This window comes from Theropithecus gelada, chromosome 9 (assembly GCF_003255815.1).
Source record: "Theropithecus gelada isolate Dixy chromosome 9, Tgel_1.0, whole genome shotgun sequence".
NCBI lineage: Eukaryota > Metazoa > Chordata > Mammalia > Primates > Cercopithecidae > Theropithecus > Theropithecus gelada.
The window spans coordinates 51,471,410-51,486,645 of record NC_037677.1 but is presented as its reverse complement, the minus strand read 5'-3'; the positions used below and the strand labels follow the sequence as shown (position 1 = coordinate 51,486,645).

Below are 15,236 nucleotides of genomic sequence, written 5' to 3'. Positions count from 1 at the left end.
TGTAAAGCAGTTCCTGGTATACAGTAGGTGCTCAGTAAATGTTACCCACTACTGTACACTCCAAAGGTGGGAGTGTTCCAAAACAGATGCTAATTTTACAAATAAAAGTTTTGAAGTGTTAAAAGGAAGGAAGTTATATGTTCAAATATATGTATGTTATAGATAAAATCAAACTGTTTTTGCTTAAGCTATGTGCCTCTTCTTCCACTCTAATATCTGTGCAGTACTTGACACATAGTTTGCTGAGTGAACGAATAAACTATTAATTAATTAATCTTCCCCTGTCTCACTTGATGTTTTCCCGCAAGCATCAATATCCCTGGGCACACTGTTTGCTTTGAGAAATAGCCAGTGAAGGGTTATGAGAAATAGTGTGGTTTATGATCTGTGTATGACTCAAATGACAAAATTAATTGCTTTTTTGTCATCTGTTTTTCATGGATTTTCATTGATTCTTCCATATGAACCAAATCCTGTCTTAAACCCTGCAATAATGATCACAGTGTTTAACATTTTAATAAAACAATGGAAGCATGTGTGTGTGTGTGTCTGTGTGTGTATACGCATGAGAAAGAAAGTGAGAGAGAAAGAAAGAGAAAGGTAATTTACATTAGAGTTAACTTTTTATTTGTACGTTCAGTGGTGTCAGTTTCCATTAACAAGCTATTATAAAAAAATAAATAACTTCCCATTAAAATACAAAAATATAAATGCCATCTTGCTTGAGAGTATTTCTGAAAGTTAACAACTGTAATAATTGGATAACTTTTCTGTTATGTTAAAAGAGGACAGATTTTCTTTCCCTTAAGATGATTTCTACTTATCCTATTTGGTGTTTGAAAAATTTCCAAATTCTGATTTCTGTCTCTGCTACTGGTCATGAATGTACTGAGGTTTCAAAGCATTCAGATTGGCCCTCTATTAATCCAACATGCCACTCATTTCCTAGCACAATCTACAGATTCACAAAGCCCGATGCTCCATATCCCTTGTCACATCCGGAGGCAGAGCATTGAAGGTCATGGAAGAAGGAAGAAAGGGCACATCTGGGTTATGTCTGCCAGCAAAACAGATGACAGGCAGCCAATTCTGAGCCATCTCAGCTCCACCGGAAAGTTCTTGTTCAAACAGGCTGAATCTAAAGGCTTTCTAACTGCCCACTCATGATATGGAACGCCTGTGGTCCACTATTTGAGGTCCTCTGCTCCCTGATTTCTATACACTTGTCTCTCCTGGTTTACCTCCTCTTCTCTCTATATGAAAAAGTTTAGCTTTTATTCCCAGCCTTTTAAAAATACTATTTTTAGTATAATGATAGGTAATCCTTATTTTAAATGCCACAACTCTAGTCTCTCTGCAGTGTCCTGGATACTACAGTCATGAAGCTTCCTATTTGAATAAGAATGAAAACATGGTCTTGAGGCAGGATAAGTAAGGTTAGGACCCATACTAACTTGTCCTGTGTGTAAAGCCCAAGGGGCCACTTTTATAGCTGTCTCTTTCCCCTTGAACCGTCATGCATCAGCACCTAATGCTTTTGCAAAATAAGCGGTCCTACCGAATACCAACAGACTGCCACATGGTTACAAGTTCCTGATACTCAGTATGGGCTTGGAAAAGAGAACAAAAGTCCCTTATTCCTGATGTAACTTCCCCAGTCTCCAATCAATCAGCACCAAAAGCACAAGAAGCTATTAGCTACAAATTTCTGCCTCCTGGGCATTGGGAGACGGGGAGAGACTCCTCCAGTGTCCCACACGGGTAGCTAGACTCAAGGTTTAGCTTATAGTAATAGTTTTCTCATTTTAATATCAAAAAACACACCTTTAGAGGGAGATTTTATATGCTAATGATACATGCGATATGTGTTAGAGCATGTAGATCCTGAGTGTATGTACTAACCACAGATCCACCTTTACATCCTTGACCTCACCAGTATTTTATGAATATGTCTGTACAGTTTCCATAAAGGAAATTCCCTTCAAGACACTAGGGGCTATCTCTCTCTTTGAGCAGCCCACTCTCCCTCTCAGATTTTGAGAGCGAATCCCAAGTAAGAGTAGACAAAGAAGTTTGTTGCACCTCATTTTGCAATACTTTCACTTTGATATACACTTCTTTGTCTACTCTTACTTGGGATTCGCTCTCAAAACCTTTCGTGCAGAGAAGTCAATGACCTGAACAAGTACTGACAATAGTCTTGCCAACTTTTCTACAAACTCCATTCTTTTTGATTTGATTTTATTTTACTTTAAGTTCTGGGATACATGTGCAGAACGTGCAGGTTTGTTACATAGGTATACATGTGCAATTGTGGTTTGGTGCACCTATCAACCTGTCATGTAGGTTTTAAGCCCCACATGCATTATGTATTTGTCCTAATACTCTCCCTCCCTTTGCCCCTTACCCCCCAGCAGGCCCCAGTTTGTGATGTTCCCCTCCCTGTGTTCATGTGTTTTCATTGTTCAACTCCCACTTATGAGTGAGAACATGTGGTGTTCAGTTTTCTGTTCCTGTGTTAGTTTGCTGAGAATGATGGATTCCAGTTTCATACATGTCCCTACAAAGGATATGAACTCATTCTTTTTTATGACTGCATAATATTCTATGGTGTATATGTGGCCACATTTTCTTTATCCAGTCTATCATTGATTGGCATTTGGGTTGATTCCAAGTCTTTGCTATTGTAAATAGTGCTGAAATTAACATACCTGTGCATGTATCTTTATAGCAGAATGATTTATATTCCTTTGGGTATATACCCAATAATGGGATTGCTGAGTCAAATGGTATTTCTGGTTCTAGATCCCTGAGGAATCGCCACAGTGCCTTCTACAATGGTTGAACTAATTACACTCCCAACAACAGTGTAAAAGTGTTCCTATTTCTCCACATTCTCTCCAGCATCTGTTGTTTCTTGACTTTTTAATGATCACCATCCTAACTGGCATGAGATGGTATCTCATTGCAGTTTTGATTTGCATTTCTCTAATGACCAGTGATGATGAGCTTCTTCTCATATGTTTTTTGGCCACATAAATGTCTTCTTTTGAGAAGTGTCTATTCATAACCTTTGCCCACTCTTTGATGGGGTTGTACAAATTTTATTCTTTGTATTTCACATTCTCCCCCTCCTAGCAGCAAGTTTATGGGTCCATGGCCTCTTCATCCAGTGCACATTTTCTGCTTTTCCATTATAGCACTTATGACAAAGCATGACCATAGCTTTTTCTCCATGGTCTTTCATTCATTTCTGAGCTACTTGAGAACAAGAATCCTTTCTTTACATGAAAGTGTGCCTGATATCTATCACCATGTGTATGATGACCACAGAGTAAGCAGTCAAGAAATGCCGGGGAAAAAAACGAATGCATCTACTTTTTAGAAATATTGTCACCATCTTTCTTTATATAAGTAAATGTGAACAGTTCATAAGGTAAATTGATAGGGATAGAAAGTAGATTAGAAATTACCAAGGGCTGAGAGGAGGGATGAATGAGGAATTATGGATTAGGGGTCAAAGAGTTTCTGATTGGGATGATGGAAGAATTTGGGAAAAAAAGTGGTGGGGGTTGTACAACATTGTCAATATATCAGGTTAACAAAAGTAATGGCAAAAACCGCAATTACTTTTGCACCAACCTAATAATTAATTACATTGAGTTTAAACATGGTTTTAATGATAAATTTTATGCTGTGTATATTTTTTTTTCTAAATAAACTTTTTAAATGACCTATTTACAAACACAAAAGGCTTTGAAATCAAGGTAACTAGATGCATATTTTCTAAAAGGAAAAGCTTATTTGCTAAATAAAGAATTCATAAAAGGAAGCTCAGCAATTAGTCTTGGAAACAATTACAATGGCAACCATAGATTTTTCCCTTATTCTCGCTTCAGACAAATATTATGGCAACAGAAAAAAATTATTAATGAATGCAATGAATTGTAAAAGTGAATGAGTGAATAACTGAATGATTAAAACAGAACCATTTAAATAGAGGAACATCTGAGGTTGAATGCTGGGGCCCAGCCCAGTACAGTTCATTGCTCTGCTGATCAGGCAGATGTTAGCTGGTCAAGATGGTCTGCATTCTATATGCACGTAGAACAGACATGGACACAGCTGCCGTTTGTGTTTGGTAGGATGGGCTGTTAATTCAAATAGTCATGGGGCTTAACGGTCAGATCAACAAAATTTGTGCCCTGGAACTGTCTCAGATTTTGTAACCTATGTAAGAGTTTTAATCTCACTGAAGCACAGTTTTCTCCTCTAAAAAGTGAAAGAGAGAGAGAAAAAAGTCCAATATCATTGCTGTTTTGTGGAGGTAAAGTACACCTGATTAGGGCCTGTCATGCAGAAGTTCCTTGCTTATTCACTTTTATTTTTATTATGGAGGTTCAAATAAATTCATGATGCACAAATAGTTATTCCACATAAAATATTATGGGTTCTGAAAAGAATATTAGTGCCAGATGTTCATGGTATATAACAATTTTTCTTTTCTTTCTTCGCTAAATGTATACTTAGCATTGTTCATAATTTATGCAATATTAGTTCATCTAAAATCTAAGCTATAGCTCAGAGGCTTTGAGGAAATACCCAGCAGTGTTCAGAGCAACTCTACTCTTGGTGATCTGTAATGTATCTTTTCTAAGCAAACATAGGGGTTAAAATTGAGGCACATTCCTTGCGTTGGAGGGTTAGTGTTATAAGCACTGATTTTCATGTATAGAGTTTTTCTAACCTTTTTCTCTTTTTCTCTTCCCCTTCTTCCATGCTGACTTTGGTGTAGCAGACCACTTGGGAATTGAATTCATGGGTAAGACTAAACAATTTGCTCGTTTAATATCCTGGAAATGCTAAGCTGTATAATGTACATAGTGCTTTCCTTCTCCATCTGATTATAATTGAAATGTCTCATTATCAGACGCTATTAGTAGGAAAAAAAAATACTCTTGTCGAGTTTTCACTAAGTAATGGCTCAAAATGAAATAATTAACTCCTTATTGGAAAGGCAATTTAATGTTAAATGCAGTGTCTGGAATAATACAGAAGTTGTATTTGGCTCCTGGCTTTGATTATTTCCTCTAATTCTCAATTTTCATATCTGTAAAATCGGGATAATAATAGGTTCTATTTTCCTGCACATATAAATTGCTTAGCATAATGTCTGCAACATGGCAAACACTCAATAAAGGATAAAAAACAATGATTTTTATATGTCAATTTTTAATTTTTTTTCTAAGTCCCCTTCCTTTTGTGAGATGATTCCTTTGGATACATTTTGGTGTCAATTTTAATTTGGAGTGTGGGCTATTAAATATTTTTATTCACAAAATTAAAATGTTTCCTTTAAAGTATTTGCAGTGAATGGTGTAGGTTTTAAAGCATTATAAGGCCTTCCATGGGCATTATTTTTATAGTCACAGACAATTGCATTCAAAATTAGACCTAATTCTCATTTTGAGTCTATGGTTGTACATTAAATGAAGAAAGAACATTTCATAAGGTTCAATATGCATCGTAGTGTATGGATGGAAAGACACTCAGGATTTAGATTTAGGGAAACTGAGAAGATCTCAATTTGAATCAAAGTTCATCGGCTTCCTTGGATTCTGTTAAATTCAGATTTTTTCTCTTATATGATGTGGATATGAATACTTGCTTTATACATGAATGTTTATGGTGATAATAATTATATACGTACTTGTATTAATTTATCCATTCACCCATTCATTCAGCAAATACTTATAAAAGTGTTGATTTGGGATGATTTTGACATAGTTGAGAGATAGATGTTAAGTTGGTGGTTGTATTGTTGGAAGTATTGAGAGTTAATTAGAAATTTGTGAGACATCTTTATGCTGGAATTGGCATTCGCAGTTGTATGGTATTACAAATTATTGCTCCATTCTCTGGTTATTACACCATAGAAAAGGCAGACAGCTCAATTCCTACAGGCTTGTGGCTTTGTTGGATAGATGTGATGAAAACTCAGAAAACCAATGAAATTTAGGATGTTATTCAAATGAAGCACAATGGAATGTGAGATAGTTGTGGAAGGAAGTGAAAGACGGATGATCGTCTCAATGAAATCAATTAATAGTCATCATGAGAGCACTTGAACAAGCTGGTGTGATGGAGAGATTATAGTCATATGGCAGATTGGTTGATTTTGATTTTGAAGATGGAAGGGTTACAGGAGATGACAATATTCAAAGCATTCCTATGAGTGTAAATAACCAAACTGAGGTTGAGGGGGGAATAATTTGATACTAGAGGTCAAGGACCTGAGAGGACATAGTTTCGGATAAGTTGTCTAATGGATATTCCAGTTACTCATGATAATGCTGGGGTTGGGATAGAGAGGAAAAAACGGTTTGTTTTATGCCAAAGTTTCCCATTAATAAGATAAACTATACTGGAATTTAGTAGATGACAAGGAAGAGTATAGTTAAGGGTAATGCCAGCTACATTAAAAAATAGAGCCCATGTTATTATAATGGCTCAAAGACAGTAGCAGTTTCCTGATACTACTTTTTCTCGTCCAAGGTAGATGTATTTCCTGTTTAAGGTAGCAAATGACTAGCTTTATCCAAGTAGTGAATTTGAGATCCAGGCTTCTTCCATCTTATGGTTTCATTATTATACAGGTTTCTTTGTTATCTGCATCTAGCAAGCAGATTGGAAAACAGAACAGAGCCAATGCATACCCAATTCTTAAACGACTGATCTACAAGAACTCATATCACTTTTTGATTAATATTCTATTAGCTAGAGCTAAATCACATGACCTCATTTTACTGTAAAACAGTCTGGGAAATGGAGCCCTGAGAGAACAGAGGAAATGCATTTTTAGAAATCTCTGCCACTGTGTGAATGGCATAAACATTAAAGGAACAGGATTTTTTCATAATAGACAAGAGAAAATGTACATTAGAAGCCAGGAGGACAGATTCCCAATGCTGAAAGTGAGAAAATAAAAACAGCTCTTGAGACAGGTAGAGGAAAATGAGACTTTTCAGGAAAGATTCAGGTTTTAGTTAAAATAGGAGGAAAAAAAGAAAGAGTCAAAGAAGAGATTGAGAATGCAGAGTGTGTGTTGCTGGATGTGGATGAGCAATTTCACTGAGCCAAGTGCAGTGTTTAACTGGTGGAAGAGGAGTAGATAGCTGAGTCATGGGCCACAAATTATGGAAAATTATGGGCATATTTTTTCAGTAAGAATATGTTGTTGAGAAGGGCACACAATTTGTACCCTCCTCATTCGCTAATGATGGCAGGGATTCATAGCATGGAGGTGTGAGCATCAGTAATCATTTTGAATAAAATGGGCCCTGGGCCTCTTATCCAAGAGAAATTTGCCCCACTAGTCCGCAGTGATTGCAGGCTCAGTGAGGCTTTATAAGTTGTTCAGCAGAATGCCCTCAAATGCAGGAAACACTGCGTGGTTGGTGGTGGGACTGGAGTAGCTCCAGATTCCCAGTGTAGCGATGGCTGTAGCAAACTAAAATTGCCATGCAAATGTTAATTAGTGTTGAAAGAAATGGACCAGTGTCCATCCTGTTATGCTTCCTATTGTGTCTGAGGACTGCCAGTGGCACTGGTAATTTATAGAGTTACAATTTGCTGTAGATGCAATCTATATGTTAAGAGTTCTGTTTTAGAACTCGTTTAAAGAAATGTAGCTACTGACACAGAAAAAAATAGTAGATTGTTGTGTAGTTCATCTACATGAACCACAAGACTAAGGTAATAGTGAGTTTTGCAAAAGATAGATTTGAATCATAGCTGTAAGACCCTATGGGGAATGAATTCTCAGTGGGTGACTATTTGACTCCAGCGGTAGAGATTTTTTCGGAGGGAAGGGGTTGGGGAACAACTCAGGGCTCAAGGGAGTGGCCGGTATGCATATAGATAATGGCAGCTAACAAAGGATTGTTTGCAATAGTTAATAGCTTTATAAATTTAGCGAATATACTGTTTTCACTGACCTCAATAATTCACCCCCACAGATTGTTCTAATTGAATATGTAAAATTTTGTTTGTTGCTTTGAAAACAATATTCTCAGATTTAACTTTTATTTTTATTTTTTGAGATGGAGTCTCACTCTATTGCCCAGGCTGGAGTGCAGTGGCACAATCTTGGCTCATTGCAACCTCCGCCTCCCGGGTTCAAGAGATTCTCCTGCCTCAGCCTCCCATGTAGCTGGGATTACAGGCGCCTGACACCACGCTCAACTAATTTTTGTAGTTTTAGTAGAAACAGGTTTCACCATGTTGGCCAGACTGTTCTCTAACTCCTGACCTCAAGTCATCTGCCCTCCTCAGTCTCCCAAAGTGCTGGGATTACAGGCATGAGCCACAATGCCAGACTAGATTTAATTTATGATTATAGAATCCATATGGATAAAATTCCTTCCATTGAAAGTGCCATCATCCCAAGGAATATGGCATCTCTAAGTATGAATTCAGCTGGAAGCAGAAATGTAGGCATAATCTATATGTAAGTTTAATAATGTCAGTTTATTGTTGTGCCACCAATTAATCAATGCTAGTTCTATTTGTGTGTGTGTGTCAATTTCTTTAATAAACTTGATGTTCTCAGTTTTAAGTTCATAGCAAAATTGAGAGCAAATAGCAGAGATTTCTTATGTATCCTCTGTCTTCAAACATGCACAGCTACCTCCATAATCAAGATCTCCCACAATAGGGTACATTTGTTACAACTGACAAACCTAAAGCTACATTGACTCATCATTAGCATTCAAAGTCCACAGTTTACATTATGGTTCATTCTTGATGCTATACTTTTTATAGATTCAGACTAACGTATAATGATATGTATCCATTGTTATATTATCATATAGAGTAGGTTTACTGCCCTAAAAATCATTTGTGTTCTTTCTAGTCGACCTTCCCTTTCCCCAACCACTGGTATTTTTTATTTTTATTTTTTAAATTTTTTATTTTATTTTATTTTATTTTATTTTATTTTATTTTTGAGACGGAGTTTCGCTCTGTCCTCCAGGCTGGAGTGCAATGGCTCTATCTAGGCTGACTGCAAGTGACGCTGGGGTTCACGCCATTCTCCTGCCTCAGCCTCCCGAGTAGCTGGTACTACAGGCGCCCGCCACCACGCCTGGCTAATTTTTTGTATTTTTAGTAAAGACAGGGTCTCACCATGTTAGCCAGGATGGTCTTGATCTTCTGACCTCGTGATCCACCCGCCTCGGCCTCCCAAAAGTGCTGGGATTACAGATGTGAGCCACCACGCCCAGCCCCGCTGGTCTTTTTACTATTGTCATAGTTTTAACTTTTCTAGACTGTCATATATTTGGAATAATACCTTTTGTACTGGCTTATTTCACTTAGTAATTTTCTCATGTGTTTTCATTGCTTGATAGCCCATTTCTTTCTAAAGCTGGATAATATTACATTGTCATGTTTTGAAGGACATCTTAGTCATTTCCAACTTTTGACAATTATGGATATAATTGTTGTAAGCATCTTTGTGCAGGCTTTTGTATAGAAATACATTTTCAACTTGTTGGTGTAAACACCAAAAAGCATGGTTGGTGGGTCATATGGGAAGGGTATGTTTAGTTTTCTTAGAAACTGCCAAACTGTATTCCAAGGTGGCTATCCCGTTTTGTATTCCCATCAACAATGAAGAGCGTTCCTGTTGCTCCACATGATCTCCATCATTTGGTGCTGACAGTGTTCTGGATTTGCGCCGTTAACAATAAGTATGTAATAGTAACTCACTGTTTCAGTTTGGACTTCACTAATGACATTTAGTGTGGAGTAATTTTTCACATGCTTATTTGCCATCTGCATATTTTCTTTAGGGAGGTGTCTGCCAAGGTCTTTGGCCCATTTTTTAATCAGTTGGTTTTCTTATTGTTAAGAATTCTTTGTATATTTTGAAAAATGATCCTTTATCAGATATGTCTTTTGCAAATATTTTCTGTCATTCTGTGGCTTTTCCCTTTATTCTCTTGACAATATGCTTTGCAAAGCAGAATTTTTCAATTTTAATAAAGTCCAGATTATAAAATCTTCCTTTCATGTATTGTGCCTTTAATACTGTATCCAAAAAGCAATTGCCAAATTTAGTTTATCTAGATACTCTCATATGTGATCTTCTAGGAGTGTTATAGTTTTGCATTTTACATTTAGGTCTGTGGTTTATTTTGAGATAATTTTTTGTGAAGAGTGTAAGGTCTGTGTCTAGGTTCATGTTTTATTGGATGTGGATGTCAAGTTCTTCTAGCACTATTTGTTGAAAAGTTTATCTTTTCTCCATTGTATTGTCTTTTCTCCTTTGTCAAAGATCAGCTGACTATATTAATGTGTGTCTGTTCTGTTCCATTAAACTATTTGTCTTTTTTTTTTTTTTTTTGCCAGTACCATACTGTTTTGATTACTATAGCTTCATAGTAAGTATTGAAGTAAAGTGGGGTCAGTCTTTCAACTTTGTCTTCTAATGTTGTGTTGACTTTTCTGGATCTACTGCCTCTCCCTATAAATTTTAGAATCAATTTATCAAGATATGCAATATAACTTCCTAGGATTTTTATTGGAATTGCATTAAATCAATAAATGAAGTTGAAAAGAGCTGACATCTTGGCAATATTGAGTATTCCTATTCATGAACATGGAATATCTCTTCACTTACTTAGATTTTATTTTTTAAGTCTTTCATTAGCGTTTTATTGTTTTATTTGTATACTTCTTTTATTTTGCTAGACTTATTCCTAGATATTTCATTTTGGGGGATGCTAATGTAAATGCTATTGTGTTTTTAATTTCATATCGTATTTGTTTATTACTTGTATGTAGGAAAATTATTGACTTTATATGTTAACCTTGTATCCTGTTACAGTGATATAATCATTTATTTGTTATAGGAATATTTTTAATTTTTAAATTTTTTTTTACCTAAGCAATCAGGTCATCTGCAAAGGCAGTTTTACTTCTTCCCTTTCCAATCTGTGTACTTTTTGTTTCCTTTTCTTATCTTATTTAATTCACTACAACTTCCAGTATGATGTTGAAAAAGAACAATGAAAGGGGGCAACTTTGCCTTGTTCATAATCTTAATGAGAAAGCTACAAGTTTCTTATCATTATTTTGTAGATATTCTTTGTCAAGTTGAAAAAGTCCACCTCTATTTCTAGTTAACTGAGAGTTTTTACCTTAAATGGGTGTTGGATTTTGTCAAACGCTTTCTTTAAATCTGTTGATATGATCATGTGATGTTTTTTAGTCTCTTGATGTGATGGATTACATTAATTGATTTTTAATATTGACCCAACTTTGCATACCTGAGATAAATGGATAAATGTCACTTGCTTGTGTTGTCCAGTTGTTCTATTTTAATTAGATACATAACACATTTTTTCTGTTATTTTTGTTATTCTTGCTTTGAGCAATATGAATTTCATTTATTCTTCAGGAACACAGGGTCACAGGGAGGTGATGATCTGAAGCACACATCTCTTCTTCCCAAATCTTTATACTCTCAATGACCAGCTCTATTTGTGAGCTTACTGATCAGTCTCAAAACCACAATACTTCATACAGTTTAACAAATTCCTATTTTATAGCAGGAAACTCCAAGTCATATGCTGCAAGAATCCTATATTTAATTGACACACATTTGTCACATTTACTGTATGCCAGATGTATAAGATATTGGATATGCAGATATATAATTCATATCCCTAGATGTCCAAAACTTCTAAAACTAAAAAGAGAAAGCTACACGTAAGTGAGGTGTTATAATAAGTGCACTAAAAAAGGTTTAGTCAAGATACGATATTAAAAAAAAAAAAAAAGAAAAGAAACCAATTGAATGGACTTGGAAAGTTCAGAAACAGCTTTCCAGGAGAGGAGACACTTAAGCTGAGTATCAGTCAAAGTGGATAAGCTATACTGAGAAATGCCATAGTGCAGATCTATACTGGCTCCATATTGCTCCCAAATTAAAGTGAGACTTGCTATTTCAGTCTTTCTTCCTGTATCTGTCAGCTTCTGAGACTCACCACTTTAGGACTGGAAAGAGGATATCAACTCCAGGAAAAACAAGTAACCAAAAAGGTTTTTGAGTTGATCTATTAATTTTAAGGAGTGATTATCCTATTGAGGAAGCCATGCCAAACCTAATGTCTGTAAAACTGTCAACATTCAACAGGATTTTTCATTTATATTCATGAGTTTTTCTTAATGATGCTCCTGGGATTGGTACCATGGAAATTTCAACAGCAAATACTGATCTGGAATACGATGTCACTTAAAAAGTGAAGTTCTCTGACATAATTAGAGCAGAAATTTGGAAATGCACACAGAAGCAGAATTGTGTTTGTGAAGTTTTTGAAATAAAGAGAGTTGATAGAAAATCAGTAACCAGAAATATATATCTTAAATTCATGTCTTAACCTCATTCATTCATGCATGCATGAGGGAAAATAGAGATTTTTACAGTCAGATGTTCAAAATTTCCTTAACAGTTTGAATAGATCAAGAGACAGAATTGACAGACTTCCTCATAAGCCCAAATATTCATTGAGTGATGTGAGAAACAACCAAGCATTTAGTTTAGGCAGCTGGCCAAAGGGCATGTTAGACAGGCCATTTTGGAAGGTGAAGTAATCACGAAGGATTTCTTATCTAACAAATATCTAGCTACTCTGTGAGATGCCCAATCATGAAACATATCTCCTTATGTCCTTTTGAGCTATTTGTTAAGTAGTTATTTTTCTAACAATGCCTTGATGCATTCGATGTTCCAGGCATCAAAGATGTTTATATGAAAGCAGGTGCAATGACATTTGAAAATGTATTAGCAAGGGACAAGGAGAGTTGAAGATTATGTGGAAGATCTTTCATGCAAATTTCCTTCATTCTCATCTGTTAAACAAAATGACTGCTGTCAGTTAAATGTTTTGTTGATGATTTGACATTGTTTTTAGGACAGCATAATGTATTTATGGAAAGTATTGTTTGAGCAAATTCTGGTGTAATTTTTTTTAATCAAAAGATGTATAGAACATAGAAAAATAAGATTCTTAATTAAAATCATAAAATGTTATTCTAAGATAATCTTTGTATTTTTTAAGTTAAAAAAGAAAGAAACAGTGTTTTCCATATGGAAGGCATAGAAATGTGTTATACTCAAAGTCTGTGATATAAAATATATTTATAGGTTTAGAATTGATAGAATATTACTTCAAACTTGATCATACATTGGGTATTCTTTCATCCCCTTGTGTAAAGAAAATAGGCTTTAGTGCATTTTAGTGAGCACTGGGGATAATATCCTAAGAAATGACCAGTTTATGATCCTGTTTAGATGATAGGAAGTGGGTTTTTTTTTTTTTTCTTAGAGCTACCCTGCATATTGTAAATGAATTGGTGTTTTCCCTTTAAATCTAACAGGCTCATATGTCAATCAAATGAATTCATATTTCTGTTCTAGTTTGTGAATTGGCATTAGAGATAGAACTGAGGATTCTTTTTTCCTAAGTTGGAGTCTCTGAAGTAGACTTATTTGTTAAAAAAAAAAAAAAGTGTTTTCATTCATTTGAATATATTATATTTGTGTATAGAATACAATGGTAATTTATGGATATATATGCATAGATGTGTGTTTGTGGAGGAGTGCCATTAAAAGAGTTTAGTTTTGCTAGTGTGCCCTTTGCCATGTTAAACTATATGAGAAATCAGATATAGTGGAAAAACAAAAGTTACATGATTCTTTAAGCTCTCAAAATAAGTGCAGGAAGTAGTAACTATTCATATCTTTATCTTATAAATGACAAAACCTGACTACTAATTAGCTGAAATATCTTTCTAAAGAGCAGGAAAGTAGCAGATAGGAGTTGAATTCTTTCTTTCTTTCTCCAGAGCTCTTGAATTATTTAGGTGACTAATGGAGGGGCAAGCAGGCTCCATGATTCCTCAAAGAGGTTATACTCTGGCAATGTTTCAAATGGCAAAGCAGCAGTTCTGTGACTAGTCCTTATTTTTTTGAAGGTGATGTTCTCTGAATCTCTTCATGTCATAAGGATCTTGGCTAGTAACTCACAATTATCCAAGCTACAAGCAAATGAAATATGAACCAGATCTTGTTTATAGCTGTATATTCAGAATTATAACTGCCAACAGTATAAAAAGGACCACTTAGCTGGTCATTGTGTTCTCTCATATGGGATAATCTACAGAAGCTGTATTGTATTGAAGGTTTTGTGGTGAGTACAGACTGTGTTGAGTGAAGTCAGTTGGGTGGTTCTACTGTATATGCCATTGGGTTATAAAGACCTTACTCATCTATCTCCTCTGATAGAAAACATTTGCCAAATGAAATAGTGATTTGAACCATCTCTCCACTGGTTCCTAAAGATTCTGTTGAAGAAGTATTTAATACTTACATAATATTGTTTTCTCACTTATTTTATTTTAAGGAATATGACCACTCTCTATTTTTTATTTTTCAAGGCAGGGTCTTGCTCTGTCACCCAGGCTGGAGTGGAGTGGTGGCTCATTGCAGTCTTGACCTCTCAGGCTCAAGTCTTCCTCCCATTTTATCCTCCTGTGTAGCTGGGACCAGAGGCATGTGTCACCATGTGTGGCTAATTTTTTTTTTTTTTTTGGTAGAGATGGGGCTTCTCTATGTTGCCAAGGCTGGTATCAAACTCCTGGGCTCAAGAGATTCTCCTGCTTTGGTCTCTCAAAGTGGTAGGATTACAGGCATGAGCCAGCGTGCCCGGCCCACTCTCTCCCTTTACACTTTGATTTTTTTGTTTGTTTATTTTAACATAGACCTCAGTATGTGCGCTGTTAATCACAAGCCCTCCAAGTATTTTGTTTTAACAAAGTTATCTTTATTTGACATGGATGTTCCAAAGACTACCAAGCCATACATGTAAGGATAATATTTTGGCTTAATTATTAAGAATAGTCATTAGCCCATATTGGTACCTCCTACTGGGAGAAGTAAAAGTGTTTACACAAAGTCGTGACAACTAAGTCAAATAAATTCAATTCTGAGATAATTTTCAGGTAAGATTAATAATGTTCAGTGATCTTTGAAAATGATACAACCAAAAGATGTATTGAAGAAGTATGCAGGTCTATTAATCATGATTTCTACAAAGAAGAACATGAGTATTTCTGTGAAGACGTTTTTGGACAAGATTTTAACATCAGCTAATCAAATTTGATTGGTA

General features: G+C 35.6%; 1 protein-coding gene across 5 annotated transcripts in view; it reads left to right on the top strand.

The window, feature by feature from the left end:
* NRG3 (neuregulin 3) overlaps positions 1-15,236 on the top strand; it is a 1,087,509-nt gene that overhangs the window by 953,167 nt on the left and 119,106 nt on the right. For 4 of the 5 annotated variants that reach the window (XM_025397601.1, XM_025397600.1, XM_025397604.1 and 1 more), the window contains one exon: positions 4,796-4,822. In XM_025397601.1, coding sequence (XP_025253386.1) covers positions 4,796-4,822 — 27 coding nt within the window. The remainder of the gene's footprint in view (positions 1-4,795; positions 4,823-15,236) is intronic. The other variant, XM_025397602.1, reaches the window with a different exon arrangement.